Raw genomic sequence first — 21,619 nt, 5'->3', positions numbered from 1 at the left:
TTCAGGTGAATATTACCAAGGTGTTAACTGTATGTGTGTGTGTGTGTGTGTGTGTGTGTGTGTGTGTGTGTGTGTGTATATGTGTGTGCGTGTATGTGTATGTGTGTGCGTGTTTTCTGTTTTATCAAGTTCCTAGCCTGTTTATTGTTCAGCTGTTGTGAAGCTTCAGGGTAGCGATGTTCCTTTGAGCAGACCCTCTTTATATTTTGTCCTATGATTATCAGCACTCATTTCCTCCAATCACATGATTGGTAACAACACTGAAAAAATAGCCCAGTATTAGTAATACTTTTAACTGACTAAAGTCTGCAGTGTTGGCTTCAAACATTTTGGAAACTAGCAGATGGAAACACAATGTAGTAAAGTGCTGTATGTTGAACCTTTAAAATGACTGTGTGTGTGACTTCCAGGTGATGTGAGGGTGTGGTTTTTTTGCCCTCCAGCAACTTGCTGAAAATGTGAAAGATTTCTGAACTTGTGGCAGTTTGTGTATGTGTTATGGTGTGCAGTTCATGATTAAATAAAGTTGCAGCCCAAAGCCTGATATGTGTACAGTGTCACATGTTGGTATGATGTCTTCCTTTGAACTGCCTCGTGTGAAGTAATATGAGTTTCCACAATTCCACAGATGACAAAGAATAACAGAAGAATTTGCATCTCAAAATAAACTAAAAGAAAGAATTTGCTGCATGGAAGTCGAGTGAGTACGTGGTAGTGTTTCTACGGAAACTGTGGCACAAGAGCAACATTCCTGTGAAGTGGGATACAAGTGTCCCGGGCCCTCACGTGGCCTGCCGCCTGTGTACCCATGGCTGGCTTACGCCCCGATCCACAGACATTACTCAAATCCTGGCCTGGTGCAGGCTGTCCTGCATCTGACCATCCCGTTGGGACCGGACCAGACGTTGGCTTGCAAGAGGTGATGATGGTGTTTGGTGGTCAGCTGGACGTTGTTGTTGTTGTTGTCGTTGTTATGTAAGAGAGACACTCTTGTGAGGCACATGCTTTGAGCACGGCACCAGCCTGCCGGCGCACTGGCACACAGACACAATACCAGTGCCACTCTGTGGTGCTAGAATGAAACACTACACTTAAAAAAAAAAACTGCTGGGTTAGAAGATAACACAACCTTAACTCCACCGCTGTGGGACACAACACGTGCTGGGTTTTACCATTTAAACCAGAAGGATGGGTTGTTCATTTGACCCAACCTGGTGAGTGAAACTGACTCTGTTACCCACATGGTGGGTTATTTTTCTGTCTCATTACCTTAATACTCTTATATTTAGTAATAATAACAAAAACAACAATGGTATATTATAACACTTATAATTGTTGTGTACTCATAATCTCTTATAATCATGCAGACACAAACTATACAAAAAGAGGCCACTGAATGTAAAAATTTTTCTCCCATAATGAGTAATCGTGTAAATACAAATGTACATAGTATATGATACACTGTATGCTGGAGAAACACCGCCGGGTGTAATTGATGTCAAAATGTTGAAGGAAGCCTTGAAACAAATGTCTGCAGCCACCAGCGAAGAGTGTGTCTCGATGGCGTGTGCTGAGATAATAATGGTGAAGGCCTGGCATGTTGTCATCTCATCCTCAAGGCACAAGATGTGTGGGGACAGTTGACTGGTCTCTGCATTTTGGTAATACTCATTCATGTTGGTCCCCACCTGCAGTCACTTAGTTTTGCAACATAACTGCATTTGAGTTTTTCAAGTTTATTTTATGCACGTGTCAAAAAGTATGGAAAAGTATGTTTAATGGCTGAACTTAGCAGCTAATGTAACATTTTTCTCTTCTTTTTTTTTAAATATCAGGTTTTAATTAGTTATTATAGTTAATGGGCAATTGAGCAGCTAAGGTTATTGATATTTTCTTGTTTTTCTTTCACTTGAGAATAATTTGTTGTTGCTTTTTTTCATTTTACCTTTCTCCCTTTGTCGTAGGCAAGACTGGCAGGTAGGCTAACTAAGCCTTTTAATTCATATGAATATTACATTTGTGACGGCCAGCCTTAGCAGCTACTGTTACTGTCACTTTTATGTTTTCATTTCCCCTTCACATTGGATTATTGCTAATGTTATCATTTTAACAGAATTGTTTAATTGCCAAAAAAATTGCAGTGTAGTGTAACTTTACAATTTAAACATCTTAATATTAGATTGTTGATCACCAAATTAACAGCTAACATTTAATTTCTTGTAAATATTACATTTGTGGATGGGAAAAGTTAGCATTTAATGATACTGAAAATACTTTTAACTGGAATACATTTTAACTAGATATTATAATTAATAACTTAGCATCTAAAGTTAGCTACCGACATTTTATTGTGTTACATCCACTTCAATTATTCATTATATTGTCATTTTTTTCTGTTTACCTCACTGCTAACGTTTTAGAGGGCAAAGCTGACAGTTAATGTTACTGTCACTATTTCTCTAAATAACAATATTACATTTGTTATGGCCAGAGTTAGCAGCTAATATTACTGTCGATTTTTTCAGACAGTAAAATGAATGAACCCCTTTGACCCAGCATAATCAACCCAAAAATGTGTTCACAGAAACCACGCTGCACTTTCTTGAGTGTAGAGTCAAACTGCAGATTTTAAGCTAGTGTCCATACATGAGTCAATGGAAGTTAACTTTCCCTCAGATTCTTCTTGCTGCTAAGCAAGTACTTTGTGTCAGCTTGACCTGTGTAGGAGGCTCCTCTCTGTCCTCCCAAATTCACTCATCTGTCACAAAAAAAACAAAAAAAAAACGAAAAAAAAAAACCAAAGTTACATCTAACAAACTTGCACTCACAATATTTTGCTTTATTTACCATCTCCTGACAGGCCTGAGCGTTATCCTGCAGTGGCCCCTCTCCTCCCTCCCTCTCTCTCTCCCTCTCTCCCTCCCACTCCACATCTCTTTCTCTGTGACCGCTCATTTAAATGTCACTTCCCGGCAGCTGCAGCAGTGTTGTTATGCAACACAAAGTTCTTCCTGGCAGGGCCTGGCCTGGTCTGGCCTGGTCTGGCGCGGGGGGTTCAGGGATGAGGACGAAGCGAGGGGGTGATCACTGTGACAGGGCTCATCTCATCACTGTTCACCTTTACAGACCCTCCGCATCCCTGGCTTCATTAGCATTGCATGACTCACGCAACAACAGTTAAGAGAGCCATCTCATTTCCCCCCCTGCCGCTGGAGCAGGTGAACACCCACATTATAATAAAAGCAGATCAAAGGCATCAGTCTGTGCACTAGTTCAAAACCTGATTGCTCAGTGTCAAGTTGATTCTAAAAAGATATGATCTCAATGGTGAAAGACCTTGCATAGTGACTTATTAGGTTTCTGAATTGGCATTTCATGGTCGCCATGGTGTCATAACATGACTGAACGCGTGACCCCAGTGATGCCTATGGTGCTCTTACTCTTTTCTCTCTCTGACACTGGGCAATATTTGACATATGCAATAGCGCTCTCCTGAGAAATTGCAGAGAAGAAATTGAAATGTTGTTGCACTCAACAAGCAGAAGGACAGTAGCACTTAATTGCATGGAAAGGAACACTTTGCTTTAATCCCCCTGATTTACCATTCATAAGCAATGTAACATTTATTAAAGGATTTAGAAATGTCATCGTATGCAGATACAAGTGTTTGTTAATGTATCTGTCAACAACTAGAACTCCTGTGGAGGCTGGTGTAAAAACAGATGATGAATGACAATATAATATAAAACAATTTCAGTTATGATTTAATGTCATCATCTGGTACAGATTTAGCACATTGCACAATTTAGTCATTACTCCACGTGCCACGAATGTAAAACACATTTAAAGACAGTGTGAGTGATCAGCTTCTTGTCACTGTGGACATCACACTTGTGGTTCCCGATACATCTGATACATGCTATCCGATGATACCGGTACCTGATGTGGATGAATGAGTCAGAGACAGGGACTGGTAGTAACATCACACCAGCAGACAACTGTCAGAGTTGAATGCTTGTGTACATGTGCGCATGGGTGTGTGTGTGTACTTCAGTCTGTAACCTGAGCTGATTACGGCTTGCGCGGTGCTCTGTCACCGTGGTAATGAATCACCAGGGATGGAGCTCTCGCCGCTGCTGAGAGGCAGCGCACTGTAATGGCATCTAATGAGGGGTGTAGATGTTGTCAGAAAGCGCAGCTGTTGTATAAACTCCTTATATTATATCCTGTGTTATGAATAAAAAGTCAGTGGGACGTGATGAAGCCAGTCCGTGAAGATCTCTGGCTTTTCACCTTTTATCTCCAAGTGACAGAGCTGTCATTCCTCATCCATGCATATTTGACCTATAGGCCTGAAAGATTCTCTGTGGGTGAAAAACAGCTGCATCACTGCTATATTTCCACATTAGGGAGGCGTCACTCGCTGCTTTATGTACATCAAGACCAAAACCTGATTAAGATTCCTCTCCAAAGACTAAACCTGTTGTGTGTGTCTGTCCACATACTTATATAATCGCCATACAGAGTGTCTCTATGATACTGGCCCCTCTAAGACACTGCGATCACAGCTGAAGTGGAAAATATTGGTGCTGAGTGATTACAGAGGGGACAGTGCATACAATTTGAGAATCAGAGGATTTTCAGCCCAATTACCCTTAACCCCTCCTCAGAGAGGCTTCCAGCTCTCAGGGAATGAGACATGGAACACTTGGTGTCGGATGTCATCGCGCACTGATTGTAGAGTGACAACATGTTTCAGAAATAGCAACAGAACATCTATAAAAGACGTGGACAGACCCGAGCCCAGGCATAGACAGCGCAGAGAGGGAAGCCAGGTGACACAGCCAGCTGAAGCATCACTGTTTTTCCTCGGACAAACATCCCAGCTGCAAGACCAGACCTTGGGAGTGATCACCAAGAACGATAAATCTGAGACAGGCCTTCACACAGCAGAGAAGATGCCAATCTGCACCGTCCTGGAGAAGCGTAACGGCGCGGTGGTGGGAGCTGAGCTCACCTGCAGCGTACGGGAGGAGAACAAATCTCAGAGGGAGAGCTACAGCGCTGACTGGCACAGTGTCAGTCTCAAAACTCAACCTCAGGACAGGTGAGAGCTGTGATTTCAAACCTTCATTACCATCATAAGATATGGACTGAGATCTACTTGCTCATTTACTTGGCAAGTTCTTGATAGACCTATTCTCATATTGCAAGACAATAACAGTCTAATTGAAAACGTGAATCACAGTGAGTGCTCCCACTGTTCTAATTTCAACTCTTCTCTGTTTGCTGCAGGCAGACGATGGACATGAATGACGACTCTCGCAGGGAGACTCTGTCCCGGCAGTGGCAGGCCCGTTCACTGATACAGGCCTGCCCCTCTGGCGTCTTCAGAGTGGGCACTGTGGAAAGAGGGGTCAGGGAGCACCAGCTGCTGCCGAAGAGAAACACCCTCCCCTTGCCCATCTTCACCCCTGCAGAGCTGGGTGTCAGGCTCGGACGCGGAGCCCCACACACCGAGGAGGACCTGCAGCCCTACCCCAACCCAGACGGAGCCTGTCCCAGCAAGAGGACCGTGGACGAGATCACAAGAGATCTCCCCCCTGTCAAGCCGACCCTCATGGAGTTCGCCAAAGCACCCAAAGCCCTGGGTCGCTCCATGTCCCTGGAGGCTCAGAGAGGGTGAAGAACAAAAGGACAAAAAGAGAAAGAGTGGATGTTAGGGAGAGAAGAGAAGGATGACAGATGGAGAAGGATAGTCATTGAGCAGAGCGTGTCAGGAGGGAGCATGACAAGATGTATATAGATTAATCTCTAGCGACATTCGTCATAAACCCTACATACTGTAGATTTTTAGCACTGTCTGTGTTTCTTGGCGAGCACAGCACCAGGTAAATGTCACGCTTTGTCATTGTTGGCATTTGGTGGTCAGCAGTATTAGAAATGGTTGTGTGAAGGCATTGGCATTGTCATGGGTAGTCAGGGTGCGAGTTCTCAGCTGTGCCACGGGCTAATCTCTGCCCGCGCTGGCCGGCTGGGCTCATCGTATCTGCTGATCTCTTCAGTGGAATCACTGTGACCCAACGGTTGCACGCACCGGTGCACCTTAACCATGCTGCATGCACTTCCTTTCGACCTTCTTTTGTATCGCAATGTGTAAATATCCTCATGAGGTAAATGGAAGTGTTCTCGTGGTCGTCTGACTCATGGATTATACCTGTGAGAGGCGGTGGAGGCGTGCAGTGATGTAGAAAGTGACAGATGGAAAATGACATGGCAAAGGCAGAGGCAGGTAGCAGACTGTAAAAAGAGATAGGAAGAGGGAGGGAGAGTCAGAGGGGAAGGGGAAGAGGAGGGGGTGAGCGCTCGGGGAACATGCCTTGGTCAGCATCCAGGCCTCCAGAAGCCCTTGACAGTCTCTGATCTCTGTGAAGAGTACAGAATGCTCCGGCGTGATCACACACTGCGGCTGTACATATGTGTGTGTGCGTGTGTGTGTGTGTGCATGTGCCTGCTGACACCTCCAATCAAGAGGACTTAGGAAAACTAATGACCTGTTCTTTACTGTGTACTAGCTGATCTACCTTGATAGCTGAGTGGCAGTTCATACCTATATATGGTAGAGGAACAGACACTGTAGTAGCTGAGAATACCCAGTGGTGTAAATGAATTTGAAATGTGTGCAATGATGTTGAAATATTTGTCCTAGATATTTATTATTTTTACAAATAAAAGCTATGTTGCTCGACACCTGTTGGTCGTTATGTTGTCTGTCCAAGATGCAACATGAACACACTTATTATATTTTATGTTAAAGTGGAAAAGTAAAGACAAAAACCTCATGATCCCTGAGGATAACAGGTTAGGCAGAAGAAAATGGGATGCAACAAAGAGAAATGGGGATAAAGTCAATACAGCAATCAGGGGTTAAAACATAGAGAATGATATGATATGATATGATATGATGTGATATGATATGATATGATAGTAAATTTAAATGTATATGAATACAACAATATGAGTAAAAGGATTAGAACGTATGAAAGAAATATATCAATATGGAAAATGATGAATTTTATGAGGGAACACAATGACAGAAACCTGCCAGACAAGCTGATATAAATAGCTGGGTATCTGTCTCCCATAATCTGGTTACCTACATACTGTCACAGTGTCCTCCACCCTCGGAACAAACCCCACATCACCACTTTACATCCCTCATTTATCTTTCATGTCCCACCTCCCGTGTTTGTTCTCAACACGGAACGCACTGTTCCCCACTGTGTTAGTGTGCAGAGCTGTAATGGATGCACTGCATCACCTCCTCTTCTTTCGCTCTCTAAATCTACAATTTACTCAGTCTAACTTATCAATTATTACTGCTGCCATTAGCTGCCCTTCTCTAATGAAGACTCATTCCTCTTCAGAGGAATATTTGTGTCTTTAGCCCCTTCTGACCTGCTGTGCCTCTCGTCGCTCTCACTCGTCTCCCTGTGATAGGCAGCGTGTGGTGGTTTGATATTAATAGCTGAGTAAACAATGGCATTGCCCAGGAGACAGTGGAGAGACAGCCGTATCGGCACGTTCCTCTCATTTGAGCTCTTAATCCTAGTGTTTTATCAGAGATTTGGGTGTGCTGCCTTCACTCCCTATCTTTAAAATTACCCTCCCACACTGCTGCTGAAATCCTGTTCGCCCCACCCAGCACTGTCACAGTCCAATCCACTTTTAAAACTCCAATTAAATCTCCAAACCCCCGATACTATTTTCAGTGGATGCCAAGGAATGTCGGAATTTTGAGGGCTTGTGTGGCCACAGACAAATCTACTAAACTGACATTGAAATTCTTTCCTATGGTCTCAGCTGTCTCAGCTGCATCCTGCTCACTGTGTTGTCCCATTTGCTATCTGCTATTGCAAGCAAGTAAATACAAACCTTGAGAATTGGGTCAAACAGTTGTACATTATCTCAACACCTTTCCCTTTACTTGAGTTTGAACCAATGAGAAAAAGCACTCAAACGCCTCACCATGTTTTTCTTGCTTATGGCATGTCCAAAACATTCCATGTAATTCTTGAATTGCACTATTTTCATGCACTTTTTTTGCTTTTATTGTCATCACCTGAAGGGACTGAGTAGCGCGCTTCCTCTCATCCTTCTAAGTACTCATCACAGTGTATTTAAAGACAAGGTCATACAGTGTTACACAAAAATAGATCTTACATGGTGTTCCACTTGTTGCCCACAGTGGTATGTTATGGCCTTCATCAGCACTATAGCATGCAGTCACTGTCAATACAGCTTGTCAATACAGCCTGTGGTCTATTTGCCAATTAACGTCTGTTGCTGCTCCCTACTGGACAATTTGAGTAATGTATGTTAAACAAAATAAAGGTATAAAATGCCTTTAACATTGCACAATATCATAGATCTTTGCCTATTCCAGCCATTGTAAAGTAACTTAAAAGAAATTGAATTATAATAAGAGAGAAAAATGACAAACATAAGAGTGAGATCAGGACATTTGAGGGAAGATTGATAAACTCCAGATAGTTTTTCCTTCCTACTGTTGCCCATTAAAACATATGTGGTGAGTAATAATAATAATAATCACTCTCTCTTCTTCTCTTGCTTCTGTCTCATCAGTTGTTCTCTATGAAAGAAACAAAAGATAAATTATGACACAAATCTAAAGCATCTGACGAACCAATCTCTTCAACCAATCAACAATCAACAGCACCATAATCACTTGCAGTACCCTTTCCATCATAATTATAATGATGCTTCCTGTCGAGACCTCTCTTGGCACCCCACTTCAGAGACCCCTTTGACATCACAGGGGCAGACCATGTTAATTGGCTGTTGGCTGAGTGCTGCCGTGTGGTTGGCTTCACCTGTTGCAGGAGTGACGTTGACTTCCACAGTCGCAGTGGTGGCACCGGGTGGGGGAGGAGGAGGGACAGCAGGGCTGCTCACACAACATTCAAAAATATTCATCAGTGTCTGCTGGATGTTTTTATCGTCCTGGTTTGAATAAGCAATGATAAAAAGCCCAAAACCCAATGATAAAAAAAGTGCAATGATATAAAATCTAAAACACAATTTAGTATCTTACGTAAAATATTTATTCATAAAAAATGGCTGATAGATAATATTTCTAAGCCTGCTGTCGAGATTTTGAACAGTTTTGAATAGTTTTTCTCTTTAGCAGAGAAGAAATGTAAAGTGTGAGAAACAGACTGTATATAAAAATGGATGTAGACGCTGCGTATAAAAAGTGAAGCAAATGCGAATTGCCTTAAAGTGCAATGCCACTGACGGCCGCTCCAAAAAACCTCTGGCTCCTATAAACTCCCATTCAAAAAGCGTCAACTCTTCTAAAGAAATACCAAGTCAATAGAGTCAGTTTTCCACATCTCACTACAGCGTCATTATGAACAATCAATACTGCCACAACCCTGAGCCCACGCTAGCACTGCTCTGATATGCTACACAGTAGTGCTGGCAGTAAGCCAGTTAGCGATAGCAACATTGGTTAACAGATTTGATTCACACACGGATTCACTTAAAGTAAGGTCCTGTCACACTTGCAGTATTTAACACGCATTATTGTTACCGAAGCGTGAGTAAGTTTGAGCTATTTAAAAGTGAATTTCATGGAAGAATACACTGGTTGAATCTGCTTCACGCAATGGAGCCTAGGTGCATAAAACGTCCTTTTCCCTTTAAGTGAAATCCCAAGGATTTGCGTTGTCTGAAATCGTCCCAGGCTGCCAGCAGGTGATGATTCAATACACACTGCCTCCTAAATAAATCTGATTTCTTTTCAGGATTATCCATTCTGTTTCAGAGTGGTGAATGTGCCTTTGACTTTTCATTTGCTCTGACAGTTAATTCTCTGCACCAGCAGTAATGAGTTGTCATATTAGATGTAATGGACATGTGGGAGCTCTGATCACCTGTCTCTGTGTGGTGGAGCAGAAGTGGGTTTGTTGGGGTCTTCTTGGTAGACCAGTGAGGGCAGGAGCCATGAAGGACAGGACAGGTATGGGGCAGACTGGTAATAGTGGTGGTATATCTCTGGGTCAGCCTCAGTGTCCTGAATTATAACCAGATCTCTGGGAGCCTGACACAGTGAAGGAGAAAAACAGTTCAGCTTCATCTCTCAGTGCAAGATCAAGATCACTTGTGGAGTTTTAGTCTTGTGAGACTAAAACAACAAGGTGGATTCTGGATTTGGGGAATTCTTTACAAAGTTCTGGAATGAAATGAAAATAGATTAAACTGTTTTACCAGCCAGCTGGTGCTTTGTTTAAAACATTGGGAGGAATAGGCTGGAAGTGAGGGTTGAGTCTCTATAATAAAATCAGGGAGTGTATGTGAATGTGGAGTGAAAGAATTTTATTTTTGAGTGAAGCTAAGTAAATTAATCTTTTTCTATATTTAATCATATCAAGATAAGGGTGATACACTCAAACTCATTTTCTATTTAAAATCCAAATCCATTTTCATCAACTCGGACTTAAATTTATTAACTGAACTGACCCTTACCCTGGTCTGGTACCCGCCAGGGCTGGGCGGAGGGCCTGGGGATCTGGATGACCCGAGAGCTGACATGGTCATGTTGTTCATGATGACCTGGTGCATCTGGGCATTCTGGATCATCATTAGCTCTACAAGGTCTGCATGTTGAAAAAATCAAACACTGTCACTGCCGTTGTCTTTGTATTCTGTCCTCTTCCCTCAGGGTGACGAGGTGATTAACCCACATTGTGTCAAACTGAGGGGGTGAATGTGAGGTGCCAAGCTTCATTTTCTCACCTCTTTGTCACTTAGTATTTGTTTTCTTGATTTGGCAGTGACTCACCTCACAATAGAAATATGCTTTCTGACAAAGGTTTAGGAAAGTCTATTCAAAAGTCTATAATACCACATATTTAAAAGCTTGTTTATATATGAAGCTGACTACAGTTTTAAGCAGCATTTGTCACCCTGATAAATTATTAAAAGTTTTCCAGGCAATATGAGTGTTATCTCTGTGAACCAGTTGTTTGTCAGCTCAGTGATGCAACATTCAGTAACTTGACAAACTTTGTGATATTTCACCATCTTGAAAGGGGTTTCATAAATAATAAAAGCAATAATGTCAGTTAATGTAAGACTGTGAACTATTAATGTGACTCACTGAAACATGTGATGGCTGGCTGTGCCCTTATTTATCTGATGGGCAACACGTCTGTTGAAGTAGTTTTGTCTGGGTTTTCTTCTTCCATGGTTGTATCCACATTCTTAAAAAATGAAAATCATTTGCGTCGACAAATTCAATGTTCTGTCTTTTTTATTTTTTTCATCACAAAAATGTAGTTGATTGTGTTGTTGATATTCAGCACATGTTCAGAATGACGCTCCACATTAATAAACCCAGAATTTGAACACAACAAATTAAAGTAAAATGAGATAAACAAATTCACACGTGTGTCAGGGCGGCAGCTAACGTGTTGGTAACAGTGGCAGTCAATTAATGTGAAAGGTTAAACAGCCATCAAGGCATTGTTGAAACAGTGTGTCCCATCTCCAGGAACTGAGACTCTACAGATTTGTTTACTTCACATCCAGAGAAACCTGATGTTGGGTAAGGCTGTTTTCAGTGCACACAAATTAAATATGAAAACGTAACCTACACAAAACCGTATGGCAGCAGGCAGAGAGTGATCTACCAGCATGAACTTGTGAAGATTGTTTTAGTCAGTCACCTTTTCTACCTGACTGTATGCAGTCTGGTGTGAAGCGTCTAATTCCCTTTTTTTGTGTTGTGACACAGTATGTCAAACTTGTAACAAATATTTCAGCAAAATGCAAAGTTGCTTCATGCAGCTCTAAATCAAAAGTTTGGCTTTAAATTGACTGAGTTTCAGTTAGAGCATTTAAAGTCAAAGGAACACAGTGGCTGGGTTTGGGCAGCCATTAAAAATCAACAGTCACTGGTAGCAAATAGAAGCTCTTTGAAAAGAGTTTTGACCTGTGAATCTCTGAACTAGGTGTCACTGACTTACAATAACTGAATGATACCTGTAAAGGCAGTAAACAACACGTCTGACTAAAACCTGCCGCAGCAGAATTTAACATACACTCTCATACGCAAACATTTTATGCAACAGTCAAAATCTCCAGACCATAAATAATATATCTGAGTGCTTGCTAGCAGGCTACTGTGACAGACAGGGAAGAACAGCTGCAAGTGTGATATCTTGAGATGTAGTTGTGTGCGGTGACAGTCTGCCATATACCTTCCTTGACATGACCGCCTGGCCTAATGGAGGGAGCCAAGCCGGGAGGCATCATGGTCGCTGGGAGCTGCTGCAGGATAGCGGTGGGCTGCTGAGGAGCCTGGGGAGGAGAGATGAGGCTGTAATGAGGCTCTGTGCCTGGAGGCGCTATGGCTGAGAATAAAATGCAGCAATCTACCTATACGGAAGGTGAAGCTCTACCCCACAGGAAGAAGAAAAAACTCAAAGAATTATCTTTCCATATGCAGACAATATTAAAAACATCACTCCTTATAATACTAGAAATTATTATGTTATTATGTAAGACTCAAGCTCAGTGATGTTTATTGTGTACACAAAAAGCAGCAGGTTAATTGTTGCTAAGATAAGAGCTTTAGCTGGGAGTCAAATAACCCGCCACAGATGAGACTGAACTCACATATTGCACACTTACAGGAAATGTCTGGAAATTGTTGGGATCATGCAGCTCAAGGTGTTGATAAATATCTTCTGTCCACGCCATAAGTGGGAGCTTGCAGCTGATATTATTTAAAAGATGCTCACTATGTAATTCTAACCTGTTTGCTGAAGTGCAGAGGCACACAGTAGCAGGTTGCCAAGGTGCCAAAACACACGCTGCAGTCTGCACACACCTAAGCACACACACACACACACACGCACACACACACACACACACACACACACACACACACACACACACACACACACACACACACACAACACCACACACACAAAACCGTATTACAGGCTGTTGGTGTAATTATTTTCACTTTTTAAAAAGCAGAACAGCTCAAAGAACAAAAACTTAGGATACTTTACCTATAAAAAGTATCCACCTTCTCTGGACTTTTTAATGCTTCACTGTTTCTACGGTGACTCACACTGGATGTAATTAGTTTTTTATGACATTGATCAAACAAAAAAAAATCTTAAATGTCACAGTAAAGACATATCCACAGTTTCATATAATCTAAATCCTGTGTACTGTAGATATTGTAGATATTAATAGTCTGAAATAAGAATCTATTTACTCAAATGTATGAGTCAACAACTAATCAACAACCAATTAAAAAGTACCGGTCGTTACTGTGCTAATGAGATGTTTATCTAGATCAACTCGTAATAGGATTTCTTTCATTTAACATGGAGAACAAAGCATGTTAGACTTTAAGGAGATATACACTTAAGTTGATGTATGATACATACAGTACCTGGTGTAATGCTTTTTTCACTAGGAGTGATACGAAAGAGGGCAGAGGTCACACACAGCTAAACAAACACAGCTGTTTAAAATTTCTCCAATCAGCTAATAGAAGCTCGTCCGTTTCCATTATACATTACAGTAAAATGTCAGATAATAATGTCCATACGTACGTTCTCAAGGGATGGCTGATTGTAGTCTGCATTCTGGCATTTATAAGTTTGTCATTTTGTCATCATGTTGTGTGCAACTGAGATAATGAAACATGTTGCAGTGCTTTTCATTTAGCATAAACTTTCAAATTATATAGACAGGAAAGAGAGGGTGCTGTTTACATTATCGCATGTGTCTCAGTTACATGATAATATGCTGCCTAACGGCTACAATATAACAACAGGTGATAACATAGACTGCATCCTTAATCAACAGCCAAGAATAAAACAGATATATATATATATATATCACCATCCAATTTGCTATATATAATTTATTATGAATACAACCCTTACAGAAAAACACATGAATTTCACATGTGCAAAATCACACGAGGACACGTGTGACCCCATGTACATGCACATGGAAAATGTGGTTTTGGAACTTTTATCTGGTGTAATTAGTGAAGCCCATGTAAACTCCCATATGAAACCTATGGGATTACATGTGAAACCCATGCACACAGCCATGTGGGTTAAACCCATCCCTTAAAAGCATGTGTGACATATCAAATCCAAGGGCACATGTGATTTTCAAACGTTTCCATTAATTCTGCTTCAACATTTATATCCTTTGAACACTTACACTCCATTCATATAAAGATATTTACTGTGTTTTGAAAATATATGGACATACAGGCAAAACAGCCCCCCCCAAAAAAAATCAAACAATTAAAAACTGCATAAACAGTTTCACCGAAGTGTTTCAATAGTTTCTGGAAACAATGGAGCTCTATGGCTCAGATACATCAGACTGTGATACACACTCTAGATATATTCACATTTAGATTTGCTTCTTATTTGACAATAAGAAAAAACTGCTGCAGGATATGTAAGACAGTAAGGTTTATAGCACATCATTGTATGCATTGCATTAAATAGATTTAAGTTTAAGTTGTGTTTTATATGTGTGTGTAAGTCCTCCTATGAAGCACCAATAACTGGTGTATAAACTGTTAATGAGTGCTTGATGTCAAAGTAGTTACACATAGTTAAGCTTAAAGTGTGTTGTGATATGTCTTCAGCATGTTTAATTCCATTTAGAAACTGTTTAAAGGCCACTAGTGCATTGTGAGCACATGGAAATGAATACTTCATACCATACAGTAAAGTTATCATGAGGCAAAATATAAATATTAATGTGTTTAAAAAAAAAAAAAAAAAAAGACCCATATCTGGACATTATGAACCATTTAAAACCCACAAAGACTTTTACACCCTATCCAGTTGTAGTAAGCAACTACAAGGATATCTTTTATTTTTTTAATAAATATTCATTTTTTTATAAACAATTAAAATCCCAGAGTGTAGTGTTTGATAATGTTAACCAATTATTAATTGTTTACACTGATCATAAAAGCTATATAAAAGATAAATTGTTACTCTAAAGCATTCATACCTCAAAATCTGTGTTTGTTAAATTGAAGAAATGTTCTCCCGTTGACAGAAAACCGCACTGCGCTCATGGAGAATAAGTGTCATCACTCTACTGTAGGACCTGAGTGTGATACAGTGTCCTTGTTTTAAATCGCTCCCGGTCTCCCCACAGGTGATTTCTGAGCATTAATATTTAAAATGTGATGTGGCCACAGGTGTGCGTTTAAGGAGTGCTCAGAATGCAACACAATGCCAACAATGCTTGTATAATAGACGGCTGCAGCCTGAGCGCTTCGCTATGGTAGACGACACTAATTAGCACACAGTTTACATTCACTGTACCGCTTTGCCTTCCAACCCTCCCTCCCTCCCTCCCTCCTCAACCCATCCCCACTCCCTGTCAGTGGAAGGGGCCTCTACACCCCCATTGCATCTCTAGCTCTGTAATTAAAACGCTGTAATCTGGGTGGCATCGTCTCTATTTTTAAAAGCCCCCTGTCGTTGTGTGGGCAACGTGACACAAAGGGAAGCATCAAGTGGTGAAAGAGGAGGAGGAGGATGAGAAGGAGGAAGGGCGGAAACAGGAACAACCGCAGGAGCAGGTGATGACCAACTCTATGAGGGATGAAGAAACTAATAATCTATGTTAAATTGGCAAAGGTGCGTAAAGATCATTTTCATCCTGTTGGCCTGTGCAGCCCACGCACCTCAAATCAGCTCCTTTAGAAAAACACATTGTTTTCACAAAAACATAAAGCAATTAGAATTACTGCCTCACAGTTGTATGCCTCCACCAACCAGTCAAGTAGCAGTTTACATCCATGTCTGATATAAATAATGTAGTGATGACTTTGAAGGAATCTAAAAAAAAGTTTATTTTTTGCTGAATAAATAAACTGATTTGATTTGACTCTGTTAGGCTTTGTTGTTCTGCTGTATGTGTGTAACGTCACTGAGGGAAACGAAACAAAGGTTAAATTCCTTGTATGTGCTCACATGCACATAAAGTTGATTCTGATAGAACACAAAGTCGTAGCCGTGACAGTAGACAAAGCTTCAAATACGTATGTTGCTGCAAAGAGGCTACAGAAACGTGTTTTAACAGTGAACGCTTAAGATTAGTGTCACCAATTCAGTGTCTGAATCCTGAGTTACAAGCATTGAATAATGGCCAGAAGTGTTTTTGCAGAACATTTTGATGCAACAGCGAAGTTGACCTTTGACCCTTTTGGATATAAAATGTCATCATTTTATCCGATTAGACATTTGTGTCTTCATTAGCGTATGAATTCTTGAGCAATTCATGGCCAAAAACAGGATCACGATGACCTATGACCTTTCACCTTTCACCTTTGACAACCAGAATCGAATCAGTTCATCCTTGAGTCCAAGCAGATGTTTGTGCAAAGGCTGAAGAAATTCCCACATGACGTTCTGGAGGTATCACATTCAAGAGGCCATAAATGTGTTTTGCGATGACACAGTGACCTTTGACCTTTGACCTTTGAAATTCCCTCAAGGTGTTACTGAGATATACTGTATGTATTACACATAATGGCTCCAGCCTCAGCTGCTGCCGTCACTGGCGGAAATACCACCAAAGAAATGTAATTTCTTACAGAGAGTTGAATGAAATCATGAAAGACAACCATAATAAAGTATGTATTCAATATTAGAATTTATTGTCTTTCATTTCAATAATATTCTGATGTCATCATGTTTTGCATTTTGCTAAATTATCTGATGTCCAAAAATATTCAGTGTTTAGCCTCATGTAAGCCTGGACAGAGAAACACAGTTAGTTGAATTTGATTTGATTTTGAACGTATTGACACTGATTTGAATACTGAATCTCATTGATCACGATGTTGATTTCATCCACATTTCACAGCCCTGCCAAGTACAGCGAGGTCACACAAGGTCACGATACAAACTCACTGTAAGTATCTATAGGATATTATTAGAACATTTCAGGAGGCACATATGTCAATATATATATATATACAGTATATATATATATATGTCAAATATGAATGTGACCCTGGAGCTACCTGACACTTATATAGCTCTCTATAGGGACTGGGCTGCTGAGTTTTGATTAAATTATTTGCGCTTCTCAGTAATATTCAATCACGCTCATATGTGCACACACACACACACACACACACACACACACACACACACAGAAATGGTCATCAGTGTTGGTTAAAGAGTTAGCTCGTTGCATTAGGGATCATTTATTCATACCCCAGGGGGCGGTGAGGGAAGGCTGTGCATCGAGAAACTCAGCAGTTCTCTCCGCATCAAAGCTAAAAGCTTTAAGCACATTAGCTGGATGCATTGGAAGCAAACAGCATGGCATCATTGTTGCCTAAAACGTACTGCATTTCTTTAAATGTTATCCTATTAGTACGCTGGTGTTCTCCGGAATTGTCGCCGCCATCAGTCAGCGGACAGTAAGATGGCAAATGTGAAGTTAAAGCTCTTATCATTAGTTCATAAGTCTGACTCACTTTCACGCCGCCCCCACCCCACCTCAGCCCCTCCCTCCCCTCACATGCACGCACACACACCCCTCTTTTGCCCCCCACCCCTCCTGCGGCATCAGCTCAAGAACATGGCCATTACCTTTCCCCGTTCCTATGGCAACACCACCCTGCAGCCCTTATGTGGTGGTAGCAGTGTGTGTGTATATGTGTGTGTTCACAATCGTGCGAATATGTGTGCATGTGCATGAGCTTTGTTTAGATAGCGAAGAGTGCGATCAAATTTTAATTTTTTTTTTAAAGCTTTAATGTCGTCCTCTTCCTCTCGCTGTGTGTCACTGATAAATGTGAAGAGACATTTTAAGTTTTTGGAAACGAGAGCTCACATGTTGCAGTCCAGTGTAAGTTTCTGGCTGTGTTGTAATTCTTTCTGCTTGAACCCTGGCGGCAGGTGATTAGTAAAGCTCTGATAAGTATGACTGGACAGTCAGAGAGGCTTTGTGCTCTCTCATCAGAGGCCACACCGCGTCACCTTGATCCCTTCAGGGAAGCAGAAGTTTGGAGCCTTTTCTCCAGCAATGTAAAGATGAAAAGAGATGATATCTGGAGACAACAAGAGTGACATGACAGAGCCAAAAGAGAGTGAAGGACGGGGCGAAGAGGGTGAATGTTACTCTCTCTTTGGTGGTCCACCGTCCGGCATGTAGGGATGAAGCAGAGAGACAGCCAGACAAGCAATGTGAGATAATTTCCTCTTTTTCTCTCCTCCCTGAGGAGCAGGGCTGACTGACAGACACCCCCCATCACCGCCACCACCCCCTCCCCCGGCTGTGGGCAAGCTTTGAAAAGTGCCTACCACCATCTCGAGCCAATTAACACGTCTCTATGCACACTCTGAGTTTATTAATACATAATAAACTAGTTAGCCACAGACACCAATTATCTTGCATTTGCCATTTAAATGTAAGTGGTGGGAGGGAGGTGTGTTGTAGGCGATGGGAAGGGTTTGTAATGATGCTGCAGAACGGTGCACCAGTTTATAGTCAATACAAGTGATTTTCAGTGGAAATCAATGGGATGAGACACCGAGCGTCCCCTTGAGAGGACTTGGCCATTAGAGAAAAGCATATTAATGCCATTTGCCTTAGAAAGAATGAGCTCCCATTCTGTTGAATGTTTGCTTTTTGTTTATTGTAGGCTTGATTAGTCCCATGGTGACCGTCTCCATCTAAGGCAGCCAAGCTGGTGTCATTGTGTCTCAACTCCCTCTCTCCAGTGCTTTTTCTCTGAATGCTGACTTAATCAGACACAACCTGTGCCAAGCTCCCTCCGTCTGTTTTGATCCGGTCCCCAGTGCCGAGCTGTCTCCTCGCTCTGACTGGATCTCTGTGCGCGTATCCAGATGCACAATTGACCCGGACGTGATCCTCGGTTAAATACAGGAAAAGCAGATGAATGATGGTTTAGTGCAACATATGACTCTGCCATCCCTCACCAGAATTAGATTTAACCTTACTGCCGAAGGCCTGCACAGACAATGAGCGTTAGCATTATTATTCTTCATCTGAAACTTTCCTTCAGGTTGGAGGCTCATTAGATAATTGAATTTAGAATAGTTTATGATTTCCTCAATGAGAGATCGGGCACTGGGGAAAGAACGTGTCATTCTCAGTGACTCACAGACTGATGTGGCCGCTTCGTTTTCTCTCAATGCATGAAAGCTGCAGATTCAGACTGTGGGGCCACCTGTGCTGCTGAGGATCACGCTGCCACTGGCTTTCTCTCTGTTTGTTTCATTTTATTGCAGACATCTGTTCCGTCTGAATATGATTAAGCTTGTTACACTGAATAGCACATGTGAGAGCTAAACCTGTGAATACTAACTATTAATTTGCATATTGTTTGTAATGACTCATAGAAAAGGGGTTTGGATTTAGGAGACCTCCCCTTTTAAAAGATTATGGTTAATATTGAGCTTTTCAAAGCACACAAATAAAGTAAGTGTCTATATTTGTTGAGAAGTGAATAAAAAGGAGCATAATTAATTTCTTTAAACTATAATGCCTTTGTTGTTTCCTATTTTCACTTTTCACTCACCCAATTCTTTTTTCCTTTTAAATCCCAGAGCCTCATTTCCATTTCACTTATTTTTAAACCACACATGTATATTATAATAGTCAACTTCTTATTTTCATCCCCTAATTTCATCCATGCGTTTGTATGAATTCAGTGGGATAGCTGGTTCGTAGTGTCTGAAAAAGAGGAATTATTTTGAAAGTTCAGACAGACAAAAAGCAGCAGCTGCTGGAATGGGAACACACTGACATACTGACAGGCGAAGTTCAGGACTGGGCAGGCACAAAAGCACAGTGACACATCACATCTATCCAAAAAGTGAAGAACGCCGCGGGGTTGTAGCTGACGGCACAGCATTGTTATGAAATCAACAGCGGCCCCATTGGCAAATGATGCCCGCATTCACGCTGAGAATATGTGCAGCATAGAGACACATTTGTGAGTGTGAAATGATGTAGGTGTATCATTTTGTGGACGGTTTGAAAATGTGTTAATTGAGTTAAGTGTTTCTGTTTCTGTGTGTGCGCGCAATTGTATGTATGTGCGTAATCGCCAGCTTTTCATCTTCACGGTGTTGTGGGTAATGGAAAGAATGAGGCAATTTTGTCGTTTGTTGTTCATTTGCCTGCACATAATAGATTTGTTTAAAATTTTATGAGTTTGAATGCAAGGACTATTGGTTCCACGCTGAATTGGATGTGGCACAATTTGCCTGAGGTGACAGGGAGAAAAGGTGTGTGTATGCTTGTCTGTATGTGTGTGCATTTGTGCGTGGATGTCTGTGTGTTCAGTGTTTTTAGTTGGTTTTTTTTGTTCAGAGATTCCACTAGTTTTAATGGACCCCATGCCATCTTAAAGAAGGCCTATAACATTTTATAGAATAGCTTTAAGACAATTGTGCATTTTAGAGAACATTGTGTTTTAGGGACAACATAAGTGAAACAACTTTAACAGGCTGAGTTCAAGTGAAATGAAAGCGAAATATTCTATGATGTGACACTTTTTGAAATGATTTGCAAGTCATGTCCCTGTGTATGTGTGTGTGTGTGTGTGTGTGCGTGCGCATGCATGTGTATGGACCAAAGAGAGAAAGAGGAAGGAGGGTGTTTGCATCCACTCACCTGAGATGTGAGATACCGGCTCCCTTCCTCAACCTCATTGCATGCATTTTTATTGCTTCCTCCTCTGAATACAACACATCCCATTAGGAACAGATTGAATGGGGCTGAGAAAGGCCACTTCATCCTTGTGGGACCTGGTGTCAGCATAGAAAACAGATCTTATGTGTATATTGCCCTCTAATCAAAAACACTGAGGGAACAACAAATACTCCATGGTGTCGTCTGCACTGACAAATCTGTATTGTGTCAAAGTTTTCTGGTGGAAAAGTGAAGCACGACAAGAACGAGGCCCTTTCACCGTGATGTATTGGTTATTTTCACTCAAAGCCGCACTTCAGTGCAGAGCTGCCTTACTTACTGAATGCCACTGCTGGTCTAATCACCATTATTTCTGTTATGATTTCAGGGGCAGTGCAAGGTTCATTATTTTCTGCAAGGTCTCTGTTGTAAAAGGTCAGTGGTGACGCTTCTTGACAAGCAAATGTACAGTAGCCCTGTGGGCGTGGAGCTTGAAACGCACCAAACCCGCACAACCGCACACATGTTGATTGGGGCGAAGGGTTAACATGTTAACGTGCCGTTCCAGCGCTGCCACTGCAAGATTAGCCTATTAATATCTTCTTCATGCACTTATTATAATTAACTAGCTACAGCTCAACCTGCGCTGGTGAAGTCTTACTCATCATATAAATGTCTCCTTGTCCAGTAGTTCAACCTGTGGGCCCATAATAGCACATATCTTCCTTCTCTAAAGAATATATGATTATTGCAGATGATTCAGTTAGTGAAGAAAAGCACCTTAACGATCCATGTGTCCACAGCAGATTGTGGACACATGGATGATGCTCCATGCTAACTC

The 21,619-nt window shown here is 41.4% G+C and overlaps 1 protein-coding gene across 1 annotated transcript; it reads left to right on the top strand.

Annotated features, from left to right (window-relative positions):
* The first annotated feature begins 4,798 nt into the window (after positions 1-4,798).
* On the top strand, positions 4,799-6,741 carry tcap (titin-cap). The gene is made up of 2 exons (XM_022739761.1): positions 4,799-5,107; positions 5,296-6,741. Exons 1-2 carry the CDS (start codon positions 4,959-4,961, stop codon positions 5,684-5,686), a joined length of 540 nt encoding a protein of 179 aa, XP_022595482.1. The 5' UTR covers positions 4,799-4,958; the 3' UTR covers positions 5,687-6,741.
* Positions 6,742-21,619: the final 14,878 nt, after the last annotated feature.

This window comes from Seriola dumerili, unplaced genomic scaffold (assembly GCF_002260705.1).
Source record: "Seriola dumerili isolate Sdu_G_001 unplaced genomic scaffold, Sdu_1.0 BDQW01000044.1, whole genome shotgun sequence".
In the NCBI taxonomy this organism is placed as follows: Eukaryota; Metazoa; Chordata; class Actinopteri; order Carangiformes; family Carangidae; genus Seriola; species Seriola dumerili.
The sequence above is the reverse complement of the archived record's forward strand: the minus strand, read 5'-3'. Positions and strand labels throughout refer to the sequence as shown.

Excerpts from the sequence above, each read along its gene's own strand:
- tcap (XM_022739761.1), top strand. The coding sequence starts at position 4,959 with ATGCCAATCTGCACCGTCCTGGAGAAGCGTAACGGCGCGGTGGTGGGA. Across the intron at positions 5,108-5,295 it reads AAAACTCAACCTCAGGACAG|GCAGACGATGGACATGAATG; the intron begins GTGAGAGCTGTG and ends TGTTTGCTGCAG.